Source organism: Arachis hypogaea, chromosome 18, assembly GCF_003086295.3.
Source record: "Arachis hypogaea cultivar Tifrunner chromosome 18, arahy.Tifrunner.gnm2.J5K5, whole genome shotgun sequence".
Classification (NCBI taxonomy): Eukaryota; Viridiplantae; Streptophyta; class Magnoliopsida; order Fabales; family Fabaceae; genus Arachis; species Arachis hypogaea.
Window position 1 is genome coordinate 132,315,436 of NC_092053.1, and position 27,352 is coordinate 132,342,787.

Below are 27,352 nucleotides of genomic sequence, written 5' to 3' on the forward strand. Positions count from 1 at the left end.
GAAACTAGAATAATTAAGTGGTAAAAAGATATGAAGAAGAGTTGAGTCTGATCTTCAGTCACGGGTGTTGATAGAAGGAAACAATATAATGCCAGCAGAAAGAAAAGAGGTAAGAACAAAAGTACACACATATATCATCTCTATAACAATGGACAACTACCATAATATTATTATTATTTATTCACATAAAAAATATTAAAATAAAATAATTAGTAATTACCTTTCTCTTGTCTTGTGGTATTATATATCTGAAAGAACAAAGATTGAAAATCCAGAAATAATCTTTTTTTTTTCAAGAAAAAAAAAAAGAATACTATAGTTAGCATGTACATACAATTATACATAATTCAATAAATAAAAATCCTTACCAACAATAATAATGTAGATGAAGAGTTAGTGTTGTTCTTCATAAATATATAAGAAGCAAAATGTTGGGTGAGGGGAATGAAGCCTGGTCCGAGAATCACTAAGGTCGTTATCACGAAAATATCTAAATGATAACGGCCTATACGACCTCGAGCCAGACAACATTCCTCTCAACCGATAACCTTTGCATAATAGTAATAACAAGCAAACCACAATGAATAAGAAGAAGATTTTTTGAGGGGAATGAAGCCTGGTCCGAAGCCTTAGTAGTTCTACAACTTCTCCTCCCATAATATGATGAGTGAGTGAGAACCTTCATTTTGTGAAAAGCCTCGAGCCAGCCAACATTCCCCTCAACAACAAACACATACATACACTCTTAAAACCCTAACTCACATATATAGCCACGCCCAAGAGAGAGAGAGAGAGAAGAAATAATAAAGTGTGCTAGCTAGCACTGATTCACACCACAATAGAGAGAGTTAATGGTGCTTATTATTTTTAGTTACCCTTTCAGATGTCCCTAGTTCCCATATTAGCTTATGCAAAACGGCATTTATACCTAATTCCTAATCTCGATACATATATTTTAAAACAAATTTTGACTGAACCAGTGTGTGTAATTCTTATTTACAAAATATATACAGGTGACTTTATTTAAAAGAGAAATTTTAAAAAATCAATATTTTTTAGTATTTTTAGTTATTATTTAATAAATATTTTTTTTTGTGTATAAAATTTTTATAAATATAAATACGAATTATTGTGGATTAAATATTAATAAAAAATAATAATATTTATCGTAAAATTACTTTTTGTTTAATATAATATACAAAATAAGTTAGTAAAGCAAAATGGGACACAAAGTAACACATTATTTAATTAATATTTACCCTAGAAAGGAGCTGAGTAGGACTGGGCCATTCAACATTATTATATAAAATATTAGAGAAAAATCTAAAATATTCCTGACAATTATTTCCAAAGACAACGAAGTCTTTGATAAAAAAAAAATTCAACCCAGCCCCTAATCATTACTTCGAAGGGACAACGAGGCCTCTGTGCCAGAAAAAAGTTAATGTTATTTTTTTTGGCACAGGAGTTAATCAGTCCCATAAAAAAAATCAGGAGTCGGATTGGATGTTTTTTTTTTTTGGATCTCGTTGTTCTTTCGAAATAATTGTCAGGAACTCGTTAGGGTACTCTAAATATTATTAAAATAAAATTAATATATATAGAGAGAGAGTAGGTATATACATGTATAGGGTTGAAAAGGTGGGAATTTTGTATATGGATGACCTGATATTGGCGGTGAAAGAAGGGAGGTGTTACCTGCTATAGAAGAAGTAGTCAAAGAGAAAGAGAAAGAGAAAGAGAAGAAGACAAAAGTGTTTCATGATTACCTTATTATTTATAGCTTTTTCCTAACACTACTTTCAAACTCTCCTGTACTATCACTTACCCGCACGTCCACACTCACACTCTCAATCCTCATCATCTCATGCATCTTCTTATTATTTTCGGATACATATATACCTGCTGACCTGGCATATTAAAGCTTCTCTACTTTTTAACTCACAATAATTTACACCTCCAGTGAACTTCAAATTGTATTTGGTTGGTCCAAACTAATGAATATAATTATCACAAAATATATGCATGACGATATTTGAATTATGGGACAGCGCAAATGAAAGAGGAAAAAGCTACTTTAAGCATTATTAGAAAAACTTCTTGGGTATGAAGTCTCAGGTTTTTATTTATTCAATAGACTCGAAGTAAAGATGTTCATTTACGTACATTGAAAACATCTTCAATAATACTTATTTTGAAATATAAAAGGCGAATTTGATGGTAATGTTACATGGTTAATGGTATGAAAAAATATCTTCTAATGATAATTAAATAAGAAAATCACTATTAATTTGTAACTTCTACTCTGTTTGAGCTTACAATTTTGATTTGAAAATAATTAGATTCTCAATTTCTCACTCTACCGATATATAGTACAACCACTTTTGTCTCCCTATCCCTAGAACATGGTGTTTGAATTAGGATTAATGTTACGTGTACATTAAAATCAGTTACTAAAATCAGTTATTAATATAAAATATAAATTAAATATAAAATATTAAATAATATATATATTTATACACCCATATATAATAATTAATTTTAGTGTATAAATAGTTGAAAGCAAAACCTCTAATAGTCAATAAAATAATCATGTAAGCAAAGATGATTGCATTAATATGAATATGATGGAGCTATGATATGATTATTATTTTGATGGATTGTTGTGTCAAATCACAGACAAACTGAATCCAAATGAAAATGAGAGCTTTAATTTGTTACCATGTACGTGAAATTGTTGATACCAAACTAGTGAAGAAGGAGAGCCAGCTTGAGAGAAAGCGATCAGAACCGATTTTCTAACATCAATTGGAAATTAAAATGGTAAGTCACACTTGGCAGTGATCACTTGGAGTGCAAGTATTTTAACAAGACTTAGTTAAATAACTAACTAAACTAGCACTAGCAACTTGACAAAACAATAGTTAGCATATATAATTATAACCAATAGAATTTTAAGTAGTCATCTAATGAGATTCACTTTTTAAGTGATAGATTTAATCACTTTTACTGACATCACAACACGTGATTAGTTGTTAATGTAAAATTCCTTTACATTAACAATACACAAAACTCATATAAACCTTTAATTTATTGGTTCGTGAAAAAATGAAAATTATATTTGGTGGAAGATTCTAATTATAAAAGAAATTTAGTCGAAATTTTTAAAGAATCTAATAAGTTGTGTTATTGATTAAATTATAGATTGATTGTTGTAAAATAATTTTAAGTAATTGTTTGTAAATGTACGGTAACCTGAATTTTTTGATGGAGTTGATTAGTTTGTTAAGTATGTCTTTAACATAGAACTATTTAAGTCTCAAGGATATTTTGGTGTCCATGTAATTATAAGTGCCGCTTGATTAAGTAGTCAGGACTTTCAAAAACACCTCTGCTTCCATCATCGATCATAATGCGATGTGGTGCGAGAGCTATACAAGAATTGTGTCTATGGACCGAAGTTGTTCTTTGCGAGGGTTTCGTCCACCTCAACCACCACCAGTCCTGTCGATCTCAAAGACGTCGATTTGTAGGAACAAATTCACAACTTTATCCAGAGTCTTCGAGACCAAAGTCACCACTGTATATGAGGAGGTGTAACAAGATCTTCACACGCATGGTAGCGAAGGATGCTCGCTATGCATAAGCAGAGTTCCTGAGGCAGAAGCTGGAGCAGATTTAACGAATGCAGCAACAGATGGTGGTGTATTATAAGTAGATACACGTTAGTAGCAGCGTCACTATTGAAGTGCACAAAGCCATGACAGTCACCGACATCATCACATAGATCACCGCCTCAGTAGGTCTAGGGAGACGACGACAACGATGACTAGTAAGATCTATAATGATTAAGATTTTGTCTTGCTTTGTTGGCAGTATTTTATTTCTAAGTTTTATTCTGTACACTTGATATTTCACGTTATACATATCTAACTATTTTCATTAAAAATACTACTTGATTTTTACTAATTTGAATTTGACTATTAGTTGTTGACTTTTAGGTTCTAACAAGTAAAATATTTACATTCACTGTCGGCTAATTCGTCAATAATTTTTTTAAATAAATATAGAATAATATGTTACTATTGAATTTATCGAAAAATAAATTCAATAGAATAATATGTTACCTACGTGGCGCTAAAGTTACTGTCAAAAATTATCCGACGACAATTACCTCCATATTTTTGCTAACTTTATAACTAAATATGGCGCTAATTTTATTGGTAATTACTGTCAGATTATAAAATCTGACGTTAATCCATTACCAGCAAAAATTTTATTATCAGAATAGATCCAACACTAAATTCAACAATAATTTATTGGCAAATTTTTTTCGTTATTCTATTAGTAAATTCGATCATATTCGACAAATTTCTTGAAATAAAAATTCTTTTTTATATATTGTAACTGAGTATTTATGAGAATTATGAAGCCTCAACAACTTCATACAAGTATCATTTTGTCTATATATTGTCAAAATTAGAAAAATATGATACTTCTTTATATTGGTATCCGTATATGATATTGGTTGTCTATTCTACTTGGACACACACTTATATATATATATATATATATATATATATATATATATATATATATATATATATATATATATATATATCTTGCAAACTATCTTGTATATTATTAAGGTGGCTAAAAACAGCTGAAGTTAAACAAGAAGCACAAGTGGTGTATGTAAGAATTCATTCTGTCGAAGTACTTATATTTTGTTGTGTAACATTTGTAGCTTTGATCTATCTCGTCGTACAATACTAGATTGTAGGGGCCGTCTCCCGTTGATCAAAAAACACTGTTCATGTAATTCATCAATGATGTGTTTCACGAATAATGAATACATGCATGAAGGGGCCGGGGATTCATTCATTTCAATTTCTTTCTCATACTTTTGCAAGTAAAAACTAAGGTAAAAGAAAAGGAAATACATGGAACAAAGATAGTAAAATTTTCAGATTTAAAAGTGACAAATAATCATTGAACAACTTGCCTCATTACCATTAAAAGAAAAAAATCGGATAAATTAATCCTGCTCTATATCTACACTAATTTTATCGAAAATAAATCATCTGTCAAATTACTTCAAATGATAAAAGAGAAATAATTTTAAAATGACGCATGAATATACACCTTATAATTTATACTAAATATTCAAAGCACCGTCCTAATACGCACATGTGAAATATGAATGGTGATTATCCAAAAGCAAGCTTAGTTGTGATTTGTGAATGAGTTATGAGATTTATCTCGGTTACTTCTCTCGTAAATAATTTGTCACACAACCTTGAAACCCAATGTTTTTAATTTCAATGAGTTCCCACACTTGGTTTGACACATGTGGCAGGGTGCGTGAGTGTGACACAAAATGAGCCGACATAGTAATAAGGTATTTTGGATACACAAAAAAGAAAAGAACCCAACTCAATACAGAGTGTATTGTATTGTATTGTATGGTAGTGGTAGGGTGCTCCTAATTGGTACGGGGACACAGAAGCACGTGGTTAGGAGGGGGGGGTACACGTGGGGGGACCACTCATTCTCAATTATGGGGTCATCATGGTGCTCATGACTATGGTGCTTAAGCTAACGTGCTTCACTTGCGGCGATAACATAAACATGCATACCGCATTTCCCGGGCCCCTTCCACCTTCACTCTAACTACTGTTCACTCATCATTTCTTCCGGTGCGTGCCGTGCATGCCCATGCTCATCATCATCCTCATGCACATGCTGCTCCACTACTAACTCCACCTTGAGTTAGTCACTGTTTGCGTTGTACTTGTTATACGGGCACGAGGGCCCCACTCCTTTCTCAACTCAAATCAATACTCTACTCAAAACATCACTACTAATAAATCAACCAAAGCACTTCTTATTTACTAGAAAATTATTTTTTAAAGGAAAAATTATATTTGATATAATAATTTGTCAGTAAAATCACTATTGATTGACACAACATATTTTGAAAAAAAAAAAACATTTATAACGGTCGGAATTTGTGAGAGAGAGAGAGAGAGAGGTTGCACCAACTCAGGTTCAACTCTCAACTCTCGAGACATAAAACTCAACAGGAAAGCAATGTCCCGATGTTTTGACTTATCAGCGCAGACATTTATTACCAACTTACTTTATTGTAATAATATATGAAGATGTGTGCAATTTGAAAGAGGTGGCTACTCCAATGAAGATTTAATGATTGTCATCATGTGAAGATATATCATTTTGACCATTGGATGATAGATTGTAGGACTTGATTTTATTTGAAGTAAAAGTGTTACCTTTATTTAAAGTGTTGCAAAATAAATAAGTTACACTTTTTAAACAAGGATCATCATGAGAAGATGTTTTTGGCATCTTCATGGGAGTAGCTGCCTTTGAAAGATGGTGGAATCCAAAGATGTTCTACCCTTACTTACCAGTTACCACAGCTTTAAAATTCCAGCTGAGCATGTGTCTGGTTTACCACATCAAAGAATTTTACTTATTTCTTTATTTTGTTTTCATCATGTCTTTGCCACAACAAAACTTGCATCACAGATTTTTATTTTAATATATTTTTGTTTTTCTAAGGACAGTTACTCCTAATCTCGCTGAAAAGGATATTAGGGGTCTGAAGTCTGGTCTGATACAATACCACCGTAATGCCATTATGGTGTTCTAAAAACCATGTTACTCTAGTATATTTAAAAAGGGGGGTTAGGTATTCACATTAATGCATATTATAAAGGCAAGGGGCCAGGACCAAAATCTGCTTCATTTTCTGACTACTGTCATGCCATATTTATTTCTCTCACCATCTTGTTACCCAAACCATAAATTTAATATTTAAAATTTACTACTAGCTCCACCGCCGTACCATGTTGCTGGAATTTCCCATTCATGTTTGATGGACGATTATTGCGAATTGCAGAACCAAACACATAGTTAAAATGTTCAAACACAAACAAATAGAAAAGGAAGATACCCTTTTCAATTATGATGCTACAAAAGCATCTAGACTTATTAGGGTGACAACTAACAAAATATATAGGGGCTCATATAATTGCATCACCATGATCTACTTAAACCATCTGGCTAACTTTTCTCCACGGGAACAGAACAAAATGACATAAGCACTAATATCTGAAGTAAGCTAAATTTCCCACAAGTTAAAGACAAGCTTTTCAAAAAAAAAAAAAAAAAAATTCATCATTCCAATGAATTTACTTGATGCCGCACTTTTGTTTACATCATATACATAAGAGGGCATTATTTGCCTTATATGCAAGAGCGTTTTTTACAGTGAAAAATAAAATAAAATAAAAATTATACAACAAATGGATAATATATACCTCACTTAGACATGCTGCAACCTATTGGAGCCCATTGTATGGGGTAGAAGATGTGACCTTAGCAGATACGGTGATGTATGGAAGATAAATAGCAAATTGGCAACACAAATGAACAAATGCATAACATCTATCCGGGTTATGGATCATAGCATTCTGGCTTTTCTGGATGAATTGCAGTAAATATGAATTATTGGAACAGTAAAAAAGTTATGTATATTCAAGTATAGCACCTGTATGGTTGAACCCGCATGAAATTTGTAATGCTTTCACTTCTTCTCCAAAACAAACTCTAGCAGGATTTATGTAGTCCACATCACTTCCTTGGCCCTGAGTTGAAAGCATAAACTTTATTTTTTGTCATGCATATAAAGAATTGTACAATTGGACAAATAAACCAAATTATGAAAGTGGCGCTGGCTAATTGTATTCAAACTCATATTCCTCTCAAGATTGTGTGACGTCTTGTAATTATTATGAAGAAAGCTAAGTGAAAATCAGTATATGCGTTTATTGTGTAATTCCATATACAAAGTGAATCATCACTGCTTGTGCAAATTTTGTTACTTCAAACAAGTTATTCTTTCCCTCTTGTCCTAATATGGTATTCTGATGCGTGCCTTCTCCTTGATAAATAAAAATAGAAGCAGAATTTACCAATTGTCCAGCAGAAGAATGTCCTACTTCAGAGAAAGTCCCATATGAACCTCCCCAACCCCATGTGAAGAGTCTTCCTTCTGCAGGTCAATGAAAAATTCAATAATAAAAAATATACAATCATAGTCTGCAATACCAATGTAGTAAAACATTAGGTAAGGCTTACAAGTGAGAGGACTATAAACTAAATCAACGAATCAAAAATTGATCCCCCAATTCTACAACTGAAAAGTGGTATGATTATGCATCACATCATATCTCTATATCAAGCCTGCAGCTCTATGCAGAAAACTATACAGGATATGTCTGTTTACATGTCAGGAAAGAACTTCTTAACCATTAAAACCAAAATGAATGTGCCACAAAACATGCTGGAAACAAGAAAAATGATTTTCTCCAGGATGCATAAAACTGACAATTAACTATTGATTCCACAAAAAATTGAATGGCAAACTGCCGATTTGACAAGAGTAACAGCAGTATGACTGCCTATACGTGGACTGGAAGTAAACTCCCGGATATTAGTACTATATCTTCTTTCATATAGTGAAGCACTGGATTGATGCCAAAACAGTTCTTTTCATTGTATGACAATACCCACCCTAACATTCATTGTCATGCCATGACTATGGCCCCTTGTCTTGCATGATAATAACCATTCTATTTTTTAAATCATTCATAATTATTTTTTACTTGCATGATAACAACCATTCTATTCATTTGCCTCAACCCTATGAACACAATTTCTTCTAAATAGAGGCTAACCAGACTGTTAACTACGACTGATAAGCTTGTTCTTACCATAGTCCCCTTCTATTTTGGGTCAACATGTTTTGGAAAATTACTAATCATACCTGCCTCGGGCAGTTCATGGAATTTTGGATGAGCAGCTCTTTGGGATAAGATTAGGACCTATCTTTAACCTCTTGACCTTTTTAAAGGTATCCTTTACAGAAATGAAATGTTACAGGATTTGCTGCATTGCTTCAATACTTCTTCCTAGTCACTTCTAACGAGGACCTCCTATCCTCCTAGTCCTTTGTAAATATCTTATCTATCTTATTGAAATTCATATTTTACTAAAAAAATTGTCCTGCTTACGCAAATTTGACAAGAAGTAATTTGGTAATTCTTCTCATCCAACCCCCCCCCCCTCCCCACAAAAATAAATAAATAAATAAATAAAACCACCTAAAAGGAAAAAAGGTGTTCAAGGAAAGGATCTACCAGAAATTGCCGCTGTGTGCTTCCAACCACAAGAAACCTGACTAACAGAAGACCTCAGGAATGGCCCTTGAACCTTTTCTGGTACATGAATGGCATCAGGGGAACTAGTAAAAAATAATTTAAACAATCAAAAGTTTGGCATGCAGCACACAAAGAAGACAAATAATGATGATAACGTAGAAAATTAAAAAATAGTAGTAAGCATAGAAGTATACCCAATACCGAGGCAGCCATTCTCATTCGAACCCCAAGTATAAAGCTCTCCAGAGTCTGTAGGAAAGCACAAAATAGGATGAATCAATAATCCATGGATTACATATAAGCATATGGTGAAGTTCAGAAACTGATGAATTACTTGTTAGGACACAGGTATGATAGCCACCACAAGCAACTTGCTGTGAGTATGGAAGTTCATTAATTAAGGATGGTTTTGTTGCATTGCTCATCTCCTTCAAGCGCTGAGTATTTTGATTGAAGAAATAATAGTCATTACAAATAATAAAATGATGGGAGACAAAAAAGGTATAATTGGTAGTTGTTACTGATTGAACTCACCAATTTATCAATTCCTCTTTCTCCAAATATATAAACAAAACCATTTTCTGAAACATTTCCATGAAGGAAGAGCAAAAAAGCAATGGTTAACTCCCGGCATGAGAAAAACCAAGGGAGGGAATCAGAAAATAAAAAAGGCGTCAAAAAAATATATTTAATTACCATCAATGCAAGCTGAATTTAGCAACCCAGCAGCTATATATTTAACCTAAATAGATACCAAGAATAATGAAATATTTAGTTTGACTCCAGTAGATATCTCTTGAATTAGATACACGGCATAGAATTCAACAAATTACCTTGATTCCCTCAAGATCCTTTATAAGCCTTGGAGTATACTCACTGCATGATTTGAAGAGTACATCAATAGACATCCACATAAATTAAATATTAACCCAAGGTACGGTTGCAAGGAGTCCTATATAAAGCAGCTGAGAGCATATAGAGGTTCTCTTGAGTATATTAGTATTACATGTAGATATATTAATATATAGACACCAAGCTTGCTTGGTTAATTTTATTGAGGACCAGAATTTATACAAAAATTTCTCTGTGTGGAATGTACAATTAAGATTAAAATGAGGTACTGTCTATGTACAAGATTCAAAACTCAAAAGTGTCTAAAGCTAATAACATTCCTTTTTGTTTAAAAAAAAAAATTGATCTTATTTTTTGATGTTTCAGTTGAAAAGTCAAGGGTAAGTAAAAGTAAATTGGATATGGACTCAACAAGTACATTTAATTGCAAAGTAAAGGTCAATGATAGCTTAAGATAAACAAGAACCAAGAAATATGTAAAATCCAGGTGTCAAATGTGATCCATGCAAAACCATAACTGAAAATCCAAACAGGTCAATACCCGGGAATAAAATTTCAGTTGCAAATAAATATACAACAAACTTCAACAGTAAGCTTTAGGTCATTTAGGCGACAAACTGATTAGTATTTGAACACTGCAAAAAGCCAGAAACTATCCCCTCTTCATAGATAACCAATATCATCATCATCTAGACATTTTATGGTTGTTAGATTTGTCATGAAACTGACACTGAAAAGGAATATCAATTACTGCTGGTAAATTTTGTAAAAGAAAAGGAATAAAACCTGTAACTTTTAAATAATCCCAGAATGCCCGACTCGTGACCATGACCAAGTCTACCTGAACCTCCCATCCCCCAACTAAAGGCCTCTCCTCCATCTGGCACGGATAAAAACAACATTGAGAGGACATTAAAAAGATTTAGGACACCGTAGTCATGCTTACAATCAAGGACTCAATAGAAACAGCTGATGTACCCTTTAAGGTCAAACTCAAAAGTTCTAATAATGCTATACTTCCAGTTGAAAAAAAATTAGGTAATATGATGGCTCTAACTAGCATGATATCAATGAAGATCGAATTAGAATATACTCCTAATGTAATAATATAATATAATATGTTGGATCTTGTCTATTGCATACCACTAACAGCCATTGAGTGCTCTGATCCCAGCGCTGTCATTTTAATGCTGATTCCATCCAAATGTTCCACTTTAGTTGGCAGAGGAACTATGTTTGGGGCTTCTGCATCTCAGTAAACAACATTATATTCAGACTGGTCACTATTTCCAACCTCCTTTTTGGTTAGCTTTAACTTTAATAGCTACCACTATAATCATAATCCAGATCCAGGTTTATAAAGCTACTTGTACAGTAAACAGGTTCATGGAGGGAAAAAAGGGGGGAAAAACTTCATCTATGCGAAGCTAATGAAAAGTTTAGTCCTTACTTTTTCCAAGTCCAAGCTGTCCACTTGTATTCTTTCCCCACATATATAGTTCTCCATCCGCTAAAAAAGAAAGGAAAACAGAAAAGAGGAAAAAAAGATACATTTTAAATCAAATGTAGTAAGGTAAAGAATCTTGATAACTCACAAGGAAAGATGAATTAATATATGATAGTTTTAAAAACAAGTTATCAATGTCAAGGCTGGTTATGTTTATTGTGGTTAACTAAGCATGCATAAGCATAGACCTGTTATTGCACACGAGTGATTATAACCAGCAGCAATGTGCATAATCTTCTTCTCATCTACCAAAACCCGAACTGGCTCCTAGATAAACATGAAGAGGTAAATGAACTATTCAAAAATTGGAACACCTCAACAAAATACTCTCATCAACAATCTGACAACAGAACAATGTATCACTACTATTATAAGTTGATTTAAGATAATATAATACAGATACAGCAGCGTAAAGATCATACCACCAAGTACTGTTTACCCTCTGATATACCAACTTGTCCGAAATCATTAAGACCGGTGGCATACACGAATCCATCGTCTGTGAAAGAGCACAATTTGTAAGCCTCTACTTTGAGTCTTCAACAGTCATCAGACTCATCACCAATTTAAAAGACTGTCAAATTATAGCCAATCCAGTAGCATGAAAAGAACTGTTACTAAGACAAACCAGCAACTCGGAACACATACTTTTCCTGATAAAATTACAACGTGAACATAAAGACACTCTAACAATCTAATGCAGTTCTAAAATTGCTGACATCCAGTTGAATTTGCATAAAAATTATCGCAATTGCAAACTATTCCTCAAATATCAGCTGACACTATGACAATACAAAACCATGGAATCTAATACTAACTCCATCTAACTAACAAATACGAAGATTATTGCACTTGACAGTATTTTCTGAATTCAACACGATTTCCGAAATCATCTACCAATTCATAAATTAAACAGTAAATGATTCAATTTCCTCTGTTGAAAAGAAGCAATCCAGAAATGAAACGGAAAACAGAATCAGATGAAAATAATGGACCTGTTAGGAAGAGTGTGTGAGCACCGCCACAAGCGATGGATTTGAGAGTTTTGTGTTGGAAGGCGTTGCAGACAGCTGGAGTCCACTGAGAATCCAAAGTGCCGAGTCCTAATCTTCCGAAATCGCCGTTCCCCCAGAGCGCCGCGAACCTCTTTCCGCTTCGCTCTGATGAGAAGGACCTTCGTAGAAACCCTAACCCCAAACGGTGCTTCGTGAGGGAGTAGCTTCGGCGCCACATCGGTTAGAAAAAGAAAAAGGAGATTCTAGAAGGAGAGGATATTGGTGGTGGTGGTGGTGGTGATGATGATGATGATGATGATGAAAGAGAAGAATCATGAAGTGAAAGAAAGAATGGTTAGAGGTTGTTGTTTCGAAAGTCTATGGCTGGGGATGCAGCAACGTCTGCACTTTCTTTCTGGTAATGGCGGTTGGTTCGTTAATTGTGGAAGACGGTACTAGATGGCACCTACTACATCCCCAACAGAGAACACTGTAGCACACTACACTAGCAGCTCTTGATTTTACCTTTTTGACCCTTGTGTATTATTATTATTATTATTATTATTATTATTATTATTATTATTATTAAAAGTACTTTTGAAAATTCAGCAATCATTCCCAAAATAACAAACATATTTATAATATATTATTAAGAACATTCAATAATTATAGTATTAAACAAACAATTTTATTTTATAATACTCAAAAATGATATTTCAAAATATAATTTCTTCAAATATTTAACCTTGAAACAAACAGGGTAAATTAAATAACGTGCATGAACTTCAAAAATCGTTGTAATTAATATATTCAACACAAAGGATAAAAGTCAAATAATACAAATGTACATCAATTGACTTTTTATTTCTATGTTTGTATGAGTCATGCTAATAAGTACTTTTAACCATAAATAAATAAAAAAGCATAAATAAAATATTTGAATATTTTTTTTTGTAATTTTTAATGCATTAAAATAGATAAAATTTCTGTATTTTATTTTTATTAACCAATGTCCTTAAGATCCTCTTTAGCTTATTATGTTTTTCTTAAAAAAAAATTAAGAACTAAGATAATTATTAGGTATTAGAATATAACAACTTTTTACAGTTCAAAATTGCTTGAAAATATTTCATGCAATCAACGGCGGATTCAAAAGAATTAATTTCGTAGATTGATGACATTTTATTATTTGAATACAGAAAAATATCCGTTCTTATACAAAAATTTTCACACCAAAGCAATTATTATACCATTGTTCAAAAGTTTATATTTATTTTGTAAATAAAAAATCACAAAAAAAAAAACGAATTCACTCTTTTAAATAAATAAATCACATTGTTTATCATTGACGTTAATAATATTTACATACAACACTCCTTTGTTTGTCATTCTTGCATTACGTTGACCCCACAAATGAAAAGAGCATCAAACTATGAGGTCTAGTGTCACTAAACTTAAGCGAAGTAAATGCTGTATTTTACAATATATAAAGATAACGTGTGATATTATATTACCAAAATTTAGGAGATGTATTACGTTATACAAATCAAAGAATATGTGTTTACTGTTTAGCTTCATCATTCTCAAAAAGAGGTAGATGCAATTTGCCCTATCTTGCTACTATAGGAGGGAGATAAGATCATGAACCATTCATTCAGGCATCCTAAAGGTGCATCATATTAACTCATGATGCATGATGAATCATTCTAAACAAGAATAGAGAGGTCAAAATGAGAAAGACACTAGAATATTGAAAATTAGAACAGAAGCCATATCAAAATCTAAGGATAATAAAGTGAAAATCAATAATTTGTATAATGCTTAGATATTAAAAAAGGAAGAAAGAAATGAATCCTAATTAGGATTTTATCTAAAGATTGGCCAAACCATATGCCTGTACAAAATTATAATTCTTAGTTTCTTACATCTTTATAAATCATTTGAGGTGTAAACATAAAATCCATTCTATGGAGGTTTATGGGAAAATTATATTGCTTTATAGTGTTGCTTAATGACTTTCCTCTCAGTTAACCTCTATCCAAAGTGTTTTTAGGTGTTGAAAGCATAAAAGCAAACACTTTAAAGCTTAACTTGCCATAAGGCAATATGGAAAAAGATAAGCTCCCAATTTGGAATTCAAACTACATAATAAACATGGACAGAGTGATGAGAGGTCTACACTTTTAGTGCATGTGATTTGTATTAATCCTGTAAAGAACAACAGTCTAAACAAGTGTTTTAATCTTTGAAGGAGAGTTAGACTTCCAAATGAATTTATCCAACAAAATCCCTATCTCAATCTTTTTGTGAAGGAGAAGAATTGAAAATAAGATCTATAGAAGTAAACCCGAGGAATCAAGATTCCAAATTCTTGAGTTTGACAAATCAGAGAGTTGGATAGGAGAAAGCTATGGAATTAGGTAATAGGATCCGTCATGCAAATGGCTAAGAAAATGGAAGTTTCAAGAAGGGTTGTCTTTGCGAAAGAAAAAAAAATTGACATACATCATGCAAAAGGAAGATTTTCAAGTGTACCGTCATACCGGTGTATCAGTAATTTTTAATCGTTAATCTTAATTATATATATTATATATATTTTTTATAATTAAGATTAACGGTTAAAAATCACTAAAATACCGGTATGACGGCATACTTGAAAATTTTCCCATGCAAAATCACAAACCAAATATATGAGAAAAGCTTTAACACAACAAGAGACCCGAATACTTTCGCAAAACTTTGATTTGAGAGTTGACACCAAAATGAAAGGACAAGCAAGAGCTTAAAAAAAAGGAAGACACGAAGTCATGAATCTCCTAGGACTAGTATGAAGATAAATTATTGCACGGATACGAATCTAACGACACATTACTCCTAGTACAATAACTGATAACTCACTGAGTTGGAGTTCTGCCCATTGAGTCAATGAGATGCAAACCATACTTGAAAGGTGTTGACACTATAGAGTGAAATAGAAGATAAAACCACTACGGCAGATGGCTTATTATTTAAAATAGGTAAGATAAATATATTTATACATATATTATAAAAAATTAAAAAAATAAATAGAATAATATTAGTATATTTTTATTATGAATATAACAGCTCGTATATGATCTTGTGACTCATGACAAGAAACAAGCAGCATCTCATCCATATAGGCTATACCTGATGCTAAACTAGTCCCCCAGTTTATTTGCTGTTAAACATTCAATCATATATTGGGCACATGAGAAATAATTCATAAAAATTTTTCAGAGTATATAAATATTCATCAATCCAACATTTAACACAAATAAATAAAAAACTAGAATTCAGCATTCAGCAGTTTATAACTTCAAAATTAAAATGGTTCCAATAGTTTAAGGAAAGGGAGGGGAAGAGGATCCCTCAATTCAGAGTTATGCCAAAAACACAGGCTATACATGTTACAATGAATTGCCTAATTTTAAATAGAGACCAGACCATAGTACTACTTGCAGTATTCCATCATTCGCAGAGTTAAAATTTCAGCATGCAACCTTGCTCTATATTGCTACTAGCTAATCACAAAATGAGTTATCCTTTAATATTTGACCCGTGGATTCTACGTTCTTGACATGTTAAACTACAGGAAAATTAGGGGCTTTTTTTTCTATTTTCAGTGTTTTTCACTTTTAGGATTTCGTGAATGAAAAAATTAAAAGAAAAAAAAAAGAAACAAGATTTTCATTGTTTTACTTGGTTTTTATTTTTCCTTCACAAAATCTTAAAAATAGGAAACACTGATAATAAAAATAGAAAGTGTTTTCACAAACCAAACATGCCTTACCTGTTTATTGGTTGGTTCTGATCCTTAGTTTTCCAAGTCAGGACATTTTCACCCATAACACAACAGATGCTATATCACCAGGGAGAGCCCTTATGCAATTGAAGGGGAAATTTCTTTCTCTTGTGACATCAGTGTGATATCAGACTCGATTATCATCACTAAATGCTCCCAACAATTGCCTTCTCTAAGGTTTGGATGTTGTTTGTCATCCTGAAAATACTGCTTGCTTAACACTACACCAAACTTTTGTCAGTAGAAGGTGAAGATTCTATTTTGGCAATACAAGTTCCACTACAAACTAAGAAAATGGGAATTAAATCCCATTCTGATTAACAAAACCCAAGGAGGCTTTAGCTCGACAGAACCAATGGGGAGAAGAGAGAGAATAGACAATTGGTTGTCTATATTGGGTGATTTGCTAATGCAATTTGAATTTTGACAAGGTATACATGTACAAGAAACAACCTCCATGAGAAGGTTGAAACTAAATTCTCCTGTGATTGTGCAAAGTATGCTCGGCTCTGTATGGACTATGTCTTGTCGAAGGAGGGGGTAAATGAACCTTTTCATGAGACATTCTAACAGAAGCTATGAAATTTTCTGAGGGAATACGTTGAGAATGTATGGGTGGATCACGACTTCTTGGAGGAGGTTGTGAATAAATTAAACCATTTCCTATTGAAGCAACGTCATTTTGATGAGATGTTGCAAAAGAAGCTAGGAAATTTACTGGGGGAATGCGTCCAGATCGTATGGGTAGATCGTGACTTATTGAAGGAGAAGGTGAATAATTTATACCATCTTCAATCACAGCAACTGAATTTTTATCAGATGTTCTAGAAGATAGGAATTTTACACTTTGAGATTGTATGGGTGGATTATGACTTGTTGAAGGAAGGGGTGAATGAATTACACCATTTCCAACAGGAGCAACTGTGTTTTGATGAGATATTGCAACAGAACCATAATCATCAACATGAGAAGGAACTAACCTTCGATCATAACCATGATGCTCAGTACTATGTGTGAAAGATGCAGATGCATTATCAAACGCAGTTTTACCAGGCTGCATCCCACCACTACCTGGTTCTGTTCCCTGAGAACCTTGAGTTACTACCTGGTTTTGTGCCACCCCTCCCTCTAAGCGCCTCCTTTTGGATGGGAAAGCATCTTCTGGAGTTGTAAGGCTATTCTCATTCTCATTCATAGTCCTAATACCCTCAACTCCTAAAGTAGAAACAGTATGTCTCTCAAACAAAAGAGGCATCAATTCCTTGCCCTGCATCTGGCCATCCAGAAACCTCAAAATGAAGTTAAGAGATCTATGGATACATCCATATATCGTATTTACTTCTTCAGCTCCAACTGCTCTTGAAAAATTTTGAGAAGGATCTGTGAAATCCTCAATCTGTTGAACAAAATAGCATCATGAGCAAAAACATCATAAGCTAATTTTCAAATTAAAAAAGGGAAATAGAAGTGAAGTGGATTACACTTATTGAATATGATTTACGACCCCAAGATTTTAAAATCCATGATCCTTCATATAAGCTTATGCATAAACCATTCTGCCAAAGTTGTTCAACTGATGCTAGCTGCAATATGAATGAAACTAACAAATCATAACAATTGCATGAGATTGAAACAACTTCCTATTTCACATTTCATACTTTAAAGAACACTTGAAATTAATTTGATTCTCAATAGTAAATCCCTAATACTAACAAGAAACAAACAGAAACAAAGCCTAAACCCTAAACCCTAATATTAACAAGAAAATAGCAATAAATACCAATGCTAATTCTAAGAGATCATATTTGATACTCTTTGCTATGATATGATTCTATCCTAATTTCTAACACCAAAAGATGGTGAAAACAAAGCATGGGGTTGGTGATCACATGAGAGGACTTCTACAAGATATCCCTTGCTTTACACTAGCAACAAACATAAAAGAGTCACCGTCCTAATAAATATTATGTCACAAAAGATTTGATCTCTACTGTCATTTCAAGAACTAAAGATCACACTTGATGGAAAATGAGGAAAACAGTAGCTTCAAAATATCACAAACTAGTGTGTATTGAATTGATTAACCTTCTATTATACAAAACAACATTGCTGCCCATTTATTTTGGGTACATGGAAAGTAACTATTATTTCGAAGGGAAAAAGTATTAGTGAATATAATTCTCTATACATAGGAGGAAAGACATTACCTTGACAAATAGAGTAATGAAAAGCTTAGCCAATGAATCACTATTCTTTTTCCCATAGTTGGCATAATTTTTAACAGCTCTAGTAACAGATTCAGGATCAGCTCCCTCTGAAACATACAAGTACAAATGTCAAAGAAAGTTTAGAAGAGTCCATCCAGGAAACTAAAAGTGTTGGAATGTTAAGACTCTTGGAGCTTTGGGGTTCTTATTGTCTTTTGGTAATAGTTGTTTTATTAGGGTGGAATTGTAATACTATATAGCTAGAGTTAGAACTTGATTATACAAATAGGTTCCACTGTTTAGTGTTTAACAAATGCAACACAATGCGCACACACAAAAATAAATAAATAAATAACCTGTTGATACAAATTGTACCTTTAAGTAACGCAGAGAATGGAGGTAGTATAGGAGGGTTGCACGTCTGCATTGCAATAAAGAGAAACAATGTGAAAAAATACACAGAAAATGTATCACTAGGGCCCTCTCAGAAAATTATGCATTTGTTAACATTTAAAGCCACAAAGTAATGTCAAAATACTTGTTCCTACCATGTTCATCTAGCACATCTTCAGAAATGAATAGCTATGTTGTAATATTACTTGCACATGTGCTTTTAAAAAACATTTGAGAGAATATTCTGATGTTTGAACAACTTTACTATCTTCTATAAATGTCTTTTTTTCCCCTTCTTTTCTTTTTAGAAGATTGGAAGTTTAGTAGCAAAAGAAAAGAGGGAGGGGGGGGGGGGGGGTACAAATTTACGTCTTTTTGTTTATCAGCTTTTAATTAATACACCAATTATAGGGTGTTAGGTTTTCCTAGAGCTTCAGCCTATAGTGGTATAATTATCAAGTGAAATGCCACTAATATGAGAGGAATCAAGAAAACACTTAGCTACAAGTAAAATCTTTCAATGGACATACATCCATCACTACACAAGGGATGGAAATGAATAACCAAATATGAATCAATTAAAGAAAGTATTGACTCTATTGACATTCCAAGCAAACTCAAATCCCAGCTTTATTACTAGAAAGTAAAGTAATGCTTCAAAAATGGATAAGTACTTAAAAAAAATATTTAAAAATGTTTACTACCTGCAAATGAAAAGCAACAAGTGATACAATAGATAAAGAATTCAGCGTCCGGTCCTTAGAACTGTTGATATTCTGTGCTTGAGCCCAGGATTTCGCCTACAATAGTAAAATCACATTAGCATGAAAGCATTTTCAAAACTGTTATAAAAGCAGTATACTGGCCAGTAAGTTCATCAGTCAGAAATCAGAATTAAAGCAAATCTAGTGAAGTGCAAGCTAGCCCAACAGCAAAGAAAGGTTGGTGAAATTCATGTTTTACTGAAAGAAAAGCCATTCAAGTGTTTACTGACAGTTATGGTAACTTCCGAAAGACCTGGTTATACAATTAAGTCTTTCCATTTCACTTTGGAACTCCAAAGCAGAAAAAATAAAATTCTGGTATTCCATTTTCAGATGGTCATAGACATCTCGTCACTGTCAATTCACCGTGCTCAAAACAAATCCAGTCCTGTATTTAATTAGGGGTATTAGGTGATTTATCTTTCTTTATTTCAATAGTAATTCCCTTCATATTGCTTTCATTTCAATAATAATTACATCTTTGGGTGTAGCCCTTCCCCCATACCCTGCATAATGCTTGTCCATTGCCTTGGCTGTCCTTTTTATTGTTTCCATTTCAAATTAGTCTTAAATGACATTAAATCAAACTTGGTAAACACCAGTAGCGTAATTAAATAATAATTAAATATTAAAATAAAACATGCATCACAATGGTACACTTCGATATTATCAACCCCACCCCCCCCCCCCAAAGAACCAAAAAAAAAGGGGCATACGTTCAATTACCAGAAAACATAGCTTCCGAAATCTTTCATCTATGGCAGAAATTGAATGGATAATACGGGATTTTGCAATGCCATCCCTATTCTCAACTGATAAATCACATTCGATACCTGTACCCCTATCAATAAGTTTAATAATTGGCACCTTGGCAGTCATGATAAGCTGTACACTGGTAATATGCCCTCTTCCTACAACACAAAAGTTTGAGAGTTATATTTCCAACAATATCATCAAAGATGTTAAATGTTAAATTCATCATATTTAAACTAGTAAAAAGAAAGAACTAATCAAGTTCAAGATGTGAGAATCATTTTCAACTATATCAGATCATGCAATTTATACCATTTTCATTAAGCAAAAATGAATGCAATGTTCGTTACATTTAGACTTTAATGAATCAGATTCAAGTCAAGCCAAAGTGCAAAAAATCAGACCTAGTTTTAAGCTAAATTATATAGAAAGCTATAAATTCATTTTTAACATTTGAATAGAATTCCAGAATTAGCTTAATTTTGTGGAAATGTCGAATGCAGAACTTTCCTCCTAACAAATGCAAATAATAAAAAAGGACATTATGCTAACATTAGAAATATACTTTGGATTGAGCATAGTTTCTTATTGAATTTTCGAAGGGTTGAAATCTTCCTCTGACGATCAACTTCAGTTGAATTGTTGAAATTGATAGACAAGTCCAGATCACTTTTTTTGTTGAATATATCCATCACAAATGATCCATATTCTTCCACAACAGGGGAGCTATTACCTTTTCCTGAAAGAAAGGGAACAAACAATAAAAAGAAGGCATAAAAAGACTAGAAACTAACCAACATTGAATCAACAAATAACAGAAGAAAGAATAAGGAAAGCATACCAAGAACTAGAAGAAGGACATATTAATTTGAATTATGGTAATTTTTTTTCTGTTTTTGGAATTAGGGGATTATCCGTCTCGGATAATAGCATTTAATTTGTGAAATGTTTGACATACAAGAAATGGCGTTTTCACAAATCTCTTAACATTGAAACTATTAGATTTAAATGCAAAAGATGCTTCTTTCCCAAAATAATATCCTTAGAATAAAAAAGCAGAAAGCAAAGAAAGAATGAATGAGTTAAAATGAATCAAAATGGCAAAAGAATCATGAAGGTTTAGATTCAATGGTCTATATGAAGAACTACTTGTTTTTCCTAGCTTGCTTCTTTAATAAAAAGAGTAAAAGAATAAAATAGTACTCAATTTCACAATTGTGAAAAGAATTAATACTTAAATTAAAGAAGGATCAAATAATTAGTAGCATTACATCCATTTATGTGGCAATACAGTCATGCTGTGAAACTCCTACAAAATATCCATAAAAATTGTCAAAGAAGGAAGCAATGAACAAATGGTTACCATAAATTTCCCGAGCCATCACATTGAATATGCGAACTAGATCTACTCTATTGTGGTAATCAATTGGTTCTGGGATCTGTTTAATGTAGGTATCATGAAGGAGTTCCTCTAGACCAGCAAGAGATGCAGGAGAGAACGTGATTGCTGCTAATTTCTCTAACTCGAGCCTCTTTGCCGTCTTTAGAAGGTCTGGCAAGGTAACAATGAATCAGGTTACTACTTCAAAAATTAATGCAGTAAATTTCCATTTAGAACACCAGCACTGCCACCGTTATCAACAACAACAATAGGAATCCCTAAGAAGGATTTATCCTTTTTTCTCATAAAACATTGTTTGGAAGACTATAGAATGGAAAATATTTACTTCATACTTGATGAACTTTCAAAATTATCACCAATAATAATATGAAACCAACAATGAAAGATTTAATATTTTCACATAAAATAAAAAAGCGACAAATTTCCTTCGATCTTATAATGGCCACCAAATATGGCCAAGCCCAAACCATCAAATTTAGCTCATCTTGCTCCCACCAAAAATGCTTAAGAAGCGGTCACTGGTTGTACCATATTACCAGGGATTGGTTATTGCCTATAATACCAAACTGGCCTTGCCTATGGTCTTTGGATTTCAAACAATTTTCATTAGGTATTTAGGTTTTACCAGAGCTGTTCGATCTTAATGACTTAAGGCCTGTTTATTTCAGAAGTGATCTGGCCTCAACAACTCCAGGCATCCGATGACACGAGGTCTGAGTTGTTGCTTATATTTAATTTTCCTTGGAAAGTGATTTTCTTACGTTTACTGTCAATAGAATCTCAACAGAAACAGACAGTTAATCACTACAGTGGACAGCATAGAACAAGGTTTAAATATTACTGATTCGAGGTAACTAAATTTTGTAATGGCAAATAAAGCCACAACAAACAAAATAAAACACATGTTTCAAAGTCATAATTTCCAATAATTGATTGACTGCAGCACCTCTAGTTTGCAACAGCATCAGGATTCCACCACCCCAAGTCATAGCATCCCAGGCCTAATGTGTGTCAACCTCTCAAATCCCTCTAAGAGTGGGATAAAGGAGCACACAGTTCAATTTTTTAGAAACAGAGCTAACCAAATTGTGTGCTTCCTTATAACCTATTGGCAAACTCAATGTATACCCTTCTAGGACCCTAAAAAGGCACCTTAAGGATGTGTTTGGTACTTGATACATCACACAAATATAAAGACAGAAACATATAAAAAATGCAATTGGAGCTGGAAACATGTATACAAAACAGTAAATTCTCTGTACATTTTGTCCTTCTAAAAAGTGAAGCTAAAGGGGACACAAATTTTGTGGCGGTGACCCAATTACTAACAACACCCTAATAATCCACTTTAATTTTAGTCAATTTCATCAGCACACACAATGATTCACGGATTTTCCACTAAATTCAAATCCCAGAGAAAAAAGACATAAGAAATATATATAGGTCATTTTGATTTATTCAACAGACATAAGAAAAAAGAAAAGGAAAAAAAAGCTTGAAAAATTAAATGAAGTGATTACCCTGCTCGGCGGATTCCATTCTTCCCTGGAAACCTAACCAAAAACTATTCAACCAAAACAAAAAAAAATGTTGCTTCAGCGTGACATATAAAAACACACATGTAAATGGAAAATAGGTAGTGAAATTGCGATGAATTGAGCGAAAGAGGAATTACTTACGATACGAGCAGAGAGAAAACGAACTCGAGTGTAGAGAGAGAGAGAGAGAGAGAGAGAGAGAGAGAGATTCAATTATTATAAATGATTAAGTTTTGTGTTTGGATTTGGAGGGATTTTGTTTTTGTGTGCATTCAATGCCTCTTTCTCTTCTTCTTTGAAGCGCGCGGAACATAAATAGTGAAAATAGGTTGCCCTTTTTGTGTTCCCAGTTAACAGTTACAATATTTGCAGCTTTTCTTTTTATGGTAACGAATAACGATAATTCTTTATCATAAAAGAAGGGGCAAGAAATTAAATTTTTATCTTTATAAAGGTTCTAAACAAAATCTCTATCTATCTTTTTGGTAGGGTTAACAAAATCTTTTTTGATTTTGGTTAGAAAAATTCGTTTTTTTGGTCATGGGAACACTATGTGTTTAAAAACAAAAAAACGTATATCACCTTGGCTGGGTTGGGCCCTGAGAAAAAAAATGAAAACTATCTCTCGATTTGACCTTCTCAGGATTTGTTAATTTTTAAGAAATTTTTTTTAATTATTTTTTTAAAAGATCTTATAAAAAAATATAAATAATTTTATATTTTGATATCTTATACAAAAAGATATTTTTATATATCAATTATATTTGAGTATAATAATATAAAGAGTAAAATATCTTTTTTATCCCCAACGTTTGAGGTAAGTCCTAAAATTATCCCTAACGTTTAAATCGTCATATTTAAGTTCCTAACGTTTTAAAATTGGCTCAATGTTGTCCTGCAATAGGGATCTGTTAACAGAATTGACGACGAAACAAAATTTATACGACTTTGAAATGTTTGGGACTTAAATAGAACGAAAACATTGAAGATAAAAAGATACAGAGAAATATATTTTAATTTTATCCTTCAATAATATCAATTTTTTACGGTACATAATTATTCAATTATTTTTTAATCATATATAAGTAAATTACACTTAATCACATTACTTTCATTCTAAATAAATTTATTTTTTTTATAATTTCACTTTTAAAGATTTTTACTCATCATTGAAATATTTGTAAAATGACCAATGCATAAACTTACAAAAAAAAGATACATATATAATAAAGTATAAATTGTATTTTTTGTCTCTAATGTATTGAAATTCTTTAACGTTTAATTTAGTTAAAAATTATTTCTAATCTTATTCTTCAATAATACCAAATTTTTATGGTAGCTAACTATTCAATTATTTTTTAATTTTATTTTGAATCACATTATTTATTTTCTAAGTGAATTTATTTTTTATTAAGAGTAAAATTAAAAAATAAATTAAATAATTATTTGTCGCTAAAAAATTAAAGTTATTTAAGAAAATATTAAAATTTATTAAAATTAAAATTATTGAAAAAAGTTTTTAACTTTTTAGTAAATTTTAATTTTTTCTTCAATAATTTTAATTTTTTTACGATAAATAATTACTTAATTTATTTTTTAATTTTGTTCTTAATAAAAAATAAATTCACTTAGAAAAAATAATGTGATTAAGAATAAAATTAAAAAATAATTAAATAATTATGTATCGTAAAAAATTGATATTATTGAAGGATAAAATTAAAATTTATTTCTATGTATTATTTTTGTCCTCAACGTTTTCGTCCTGTTCCAAACGTTTCAAAATTGTCTCAATTTTGTCCCGCCGTCAATTCTGTTAATGAATCCCTAACGTCAGGATAATATTGAGCCAATTTTAAAATATTAGAGACTTAAATAGGACGATTTAAATATTATGGACAACTTTATGACTTACCCCAAATATTAGAGATAAAAACGACATTTTACTCTAATATAAAAATATTTTTTTGTTTATTTATTATGTGAAAATATCTTTAAAAAAATATTTTAAAAAAGATATAAATTATAATTTTTAAAAAAGATTTTTTTATTTTTTCAGTATTTTAAATTTTATTATTAAAAAATTTACTAAATATGCTAAAAAAATTAAAAAAAGATATTTTATATTAATTTTTTTATTAATTTAATTGCATCCAAATAAATATCGAGTATAGTGAACTCCAAAACAAATTTCCTTCGTTATTCCATGAACAGGTAAAAATATTTTGACAATTTGACCACTTAAATAAATTTGATGCGCTCCTTAATTTATTATCCAAAATTGTTAATATCATGGTGAAATTTTGTAAATTGGGATACTTAAATTATCAAGAAGTTGATAATTGAGAGTTCGATCAATGTGTTTAAAAATTAGAGAGTATTTACTGATTAGATGAGATTGTGAATTAGTTTATGCAGGAATATAATAAATAAATAATTTACTCTATAAAGTACATAAACATTTTATTGAATGATTGTATTTTTATACGTGGATATAGTCTGAATATGATATATTTGACATACGTTATGTCTTTTTATCTAATTATGTCATAATAAAAAAAATCAAACATATTTAAATACAAAATGTGCTGGCATGTTAACCATATTATTTACTTATTTTTTTAAACGAGTTTAGAAAAATAATATTATTATTAATTATTAATACAAGAATGATCTAAAATTATTTATGTAATTAAAAATGACATTAAAAACATTGAACATCAATAAAATTTCAACATATGATTAGTATAATATACTTTAGGCCTAATCCACTCAAATTATGGGCTACAAAGGCTCTACCACCTAGACTACCAAACTTAGGTTTGAGTCATTCAGAAAAAAAAAGTCCATGACCCAAAAATTTGACCAAAAAGAGGGAAAGAAAAAAGTAGGTTTGAGTCTCTCTGTTTTTTATAGCTAGTAGTAGGTTTGACTTTTGAGTCATTACTAAAATATTAATTTACCTGTTGATCAAATAAATAATAGAAAAATTTTTAAGTATGTCGTCATATCAGTATTTCAATAATTTTTAACAGTTGATTTTAATTATAAAAAATATATATAATATATAATTAAAATCAACGATTAAAAAATACTGATACACCGATATGACGGTACACTTGAAAATATTTTTAAATAATAAGAATAAATCACTAGTTCACTAAGGACCATACATTAGCCTAACAATTTTGTAAAATCTAATTCTACCCATAACTCCCACTAATAATGTCTCTGTTTATTTAACTAAGAACCAATTTGATCTTATAAAAAGAGTAAATACATTTTTCCGACCCTTGACTATTTAGTCAAAAGTTAAAGCACTTTTTTCACAAATTAAAAATTCTTAATCGATTTTTAACTATTTAAATAACTTATTTAAACCGTCTTAATATATCAACAAATCACTATTTATAGAGTTCGTTTGGATTAGTTACTTAAATTATTAAAAATTGATTAAAAATTTTTGAATTATAAACGTTTTGTTCTCAACAAATTGTCAAAAACCAAAAAAGGTATTTTAAATTTTTTACTAATTGCCTTAGGGTTATATAATAAAGACATTTTGTTATCTAATTATATATTAGACATATTTTTTATACGTTCATTTAATACTCATATGATATTTATGTCTTTTTGTGTTTAATTATATTTTAATAAAAAAATATTTTTTTGATATATTTAAACACACTAAAATATGATTACTTACATATCTAACTTTATTCTTAGTGTATGTACTTAAAATATGATTAAAAAATAATAAATCTAAAGCCAAAAAATATATTTCGAATTTGAGCTTAAACTTGAACACACCTATATTAAAATATAAAATATAAATTAAAATATAAAATACCACATGCATATATATAACTCAAA

The 27,352-nt window shown here is 31.4% G+C and overlaps 2 protein-coding genes across 3 annotated transcripts; both read right to left on the reverse strand.

Moving 5' to 3' along the window:
• Positions 1 to 7,199: 7,199 nt before the first annotated feature.
• LOC112771572 (ultraviolet-B receptor UVR8) lies at positions 7,200 to 13,115 on the reverse strand. The gene is made up of 15 exons (XM_025816360.3): positions 12,603 to 13,115; positions 12,030 to 12,106; positions 11,796 to 11,874; positions 11,551 to 11,610; positions 11,244 to 11,345; positions 10,887 to 10,980; positions 10,082 to 10,124; positions 9,945 to 9,990; positions 9,783 to 9,829; positions 9,583 to 9,685; positions 9,443 to 9,497; positions 9,228 to 9,331; positions 8,001 to 8,080; positions 7,577 to 7,673; positions 7,200 to 7,508 (listed from the first exon to the last, which is right to left on the reverse strand). Exons 1-15 carry the CDS (start codon positions 12,838 to 12,840, stop codon positions 7,483 to 7,485), a joined length of 1,251 nt encoding a protein of 416 aa, XP_025672145.1. The 5' UTR covers positions 12,841 to 13,115; the 3' UTR covers positions 7,200 to 7,482.
• Positions 13,116 to 15,902: 2,787 nt separating this feature from the next.
• On the reverse strand, positions 15,903 to 23,954 carry LOC112771482 (uncharacterized). Of its 2 annotated transcripts, XR_003815601.2 has the most exons (11): positions 23,624 to 23,896; positions 23,465 to 23,508; positions 21,906 to 22,094; positions 21,108 to 21,281; positions 20,516 to 20,700; positions 19,730 to 19,825; positions 19,008 to 19,053; positions 18,633 to 18,739; positions 17,907 to 18,008; positions 16,414 to 17,821; positions 15,903 to 16,144 (listed from the first exon to the last, which is right to left on the reverse strand). XR_003815601.2 is itself a non-coding variant. In XM_025816248.3 (10 exons), exons 2-10 carry the CDS (start codon positions 23,481 to 23,483, stop codon positions 16,898 to 16,900), a joined length of 1,842 nt encoding a protein of 613 aa, XP_025672033.1. In that variant the 5' UTR covers positions 23,484 to 23,508; positions 23,624 to 23,954; the 3' UTR covers positions 15,903 to 16,897. The 2 variants fall into 2 exon arrangements, 1 of the variants encoding a protein (XP_025672033.1); XM_025816248.3 differs by having other exon boundaries at positions 15,903 to 17,821; positions 23,624 to 23,954.
• Positions 23,955 to 27,352: the final 3,398 nt, after the last annotated feature.

Coding starts and splice junctions, on each gene's coding strand:
- LOC112771482 (XM_025816248.3), bottom strand. Junction 19,054..19,729: donor TTGTTGCTTTTCATTTGCAG/GTAGTAAACATT, acceptor ATTGCAATGCAG/ACGTGCAACCCTCCTATACT. Junction 18,740..19,007: donor ATTCTCTGCGTTACTTAAAG/GTACAATTTGTA, acceptor TGTATGTTTCAG/AGGGAGCTGATCCTGAATCT.
- LOC112771572 (XM_025816360.3), bottom strand. CDS start 12,840: ATGTGGCGCCGAAGCTACTCCCTCACGAAGCACCGTTTGGGGTTAGGG. Junction 10,125..10,886: donor GGATTATTTAAAAGTTACAG/GTTTTATTCCTT, acceptor CAAATCATGCAG/TGAGTATACTCCAAGGCTTA. Junction 9,498..9,582: donor TCATACCTGTGTCCTAACAA/GTAATTCATCAG, acceptor GCTTTCCTACAG/ACTCTGGAGAGCTTTATACT.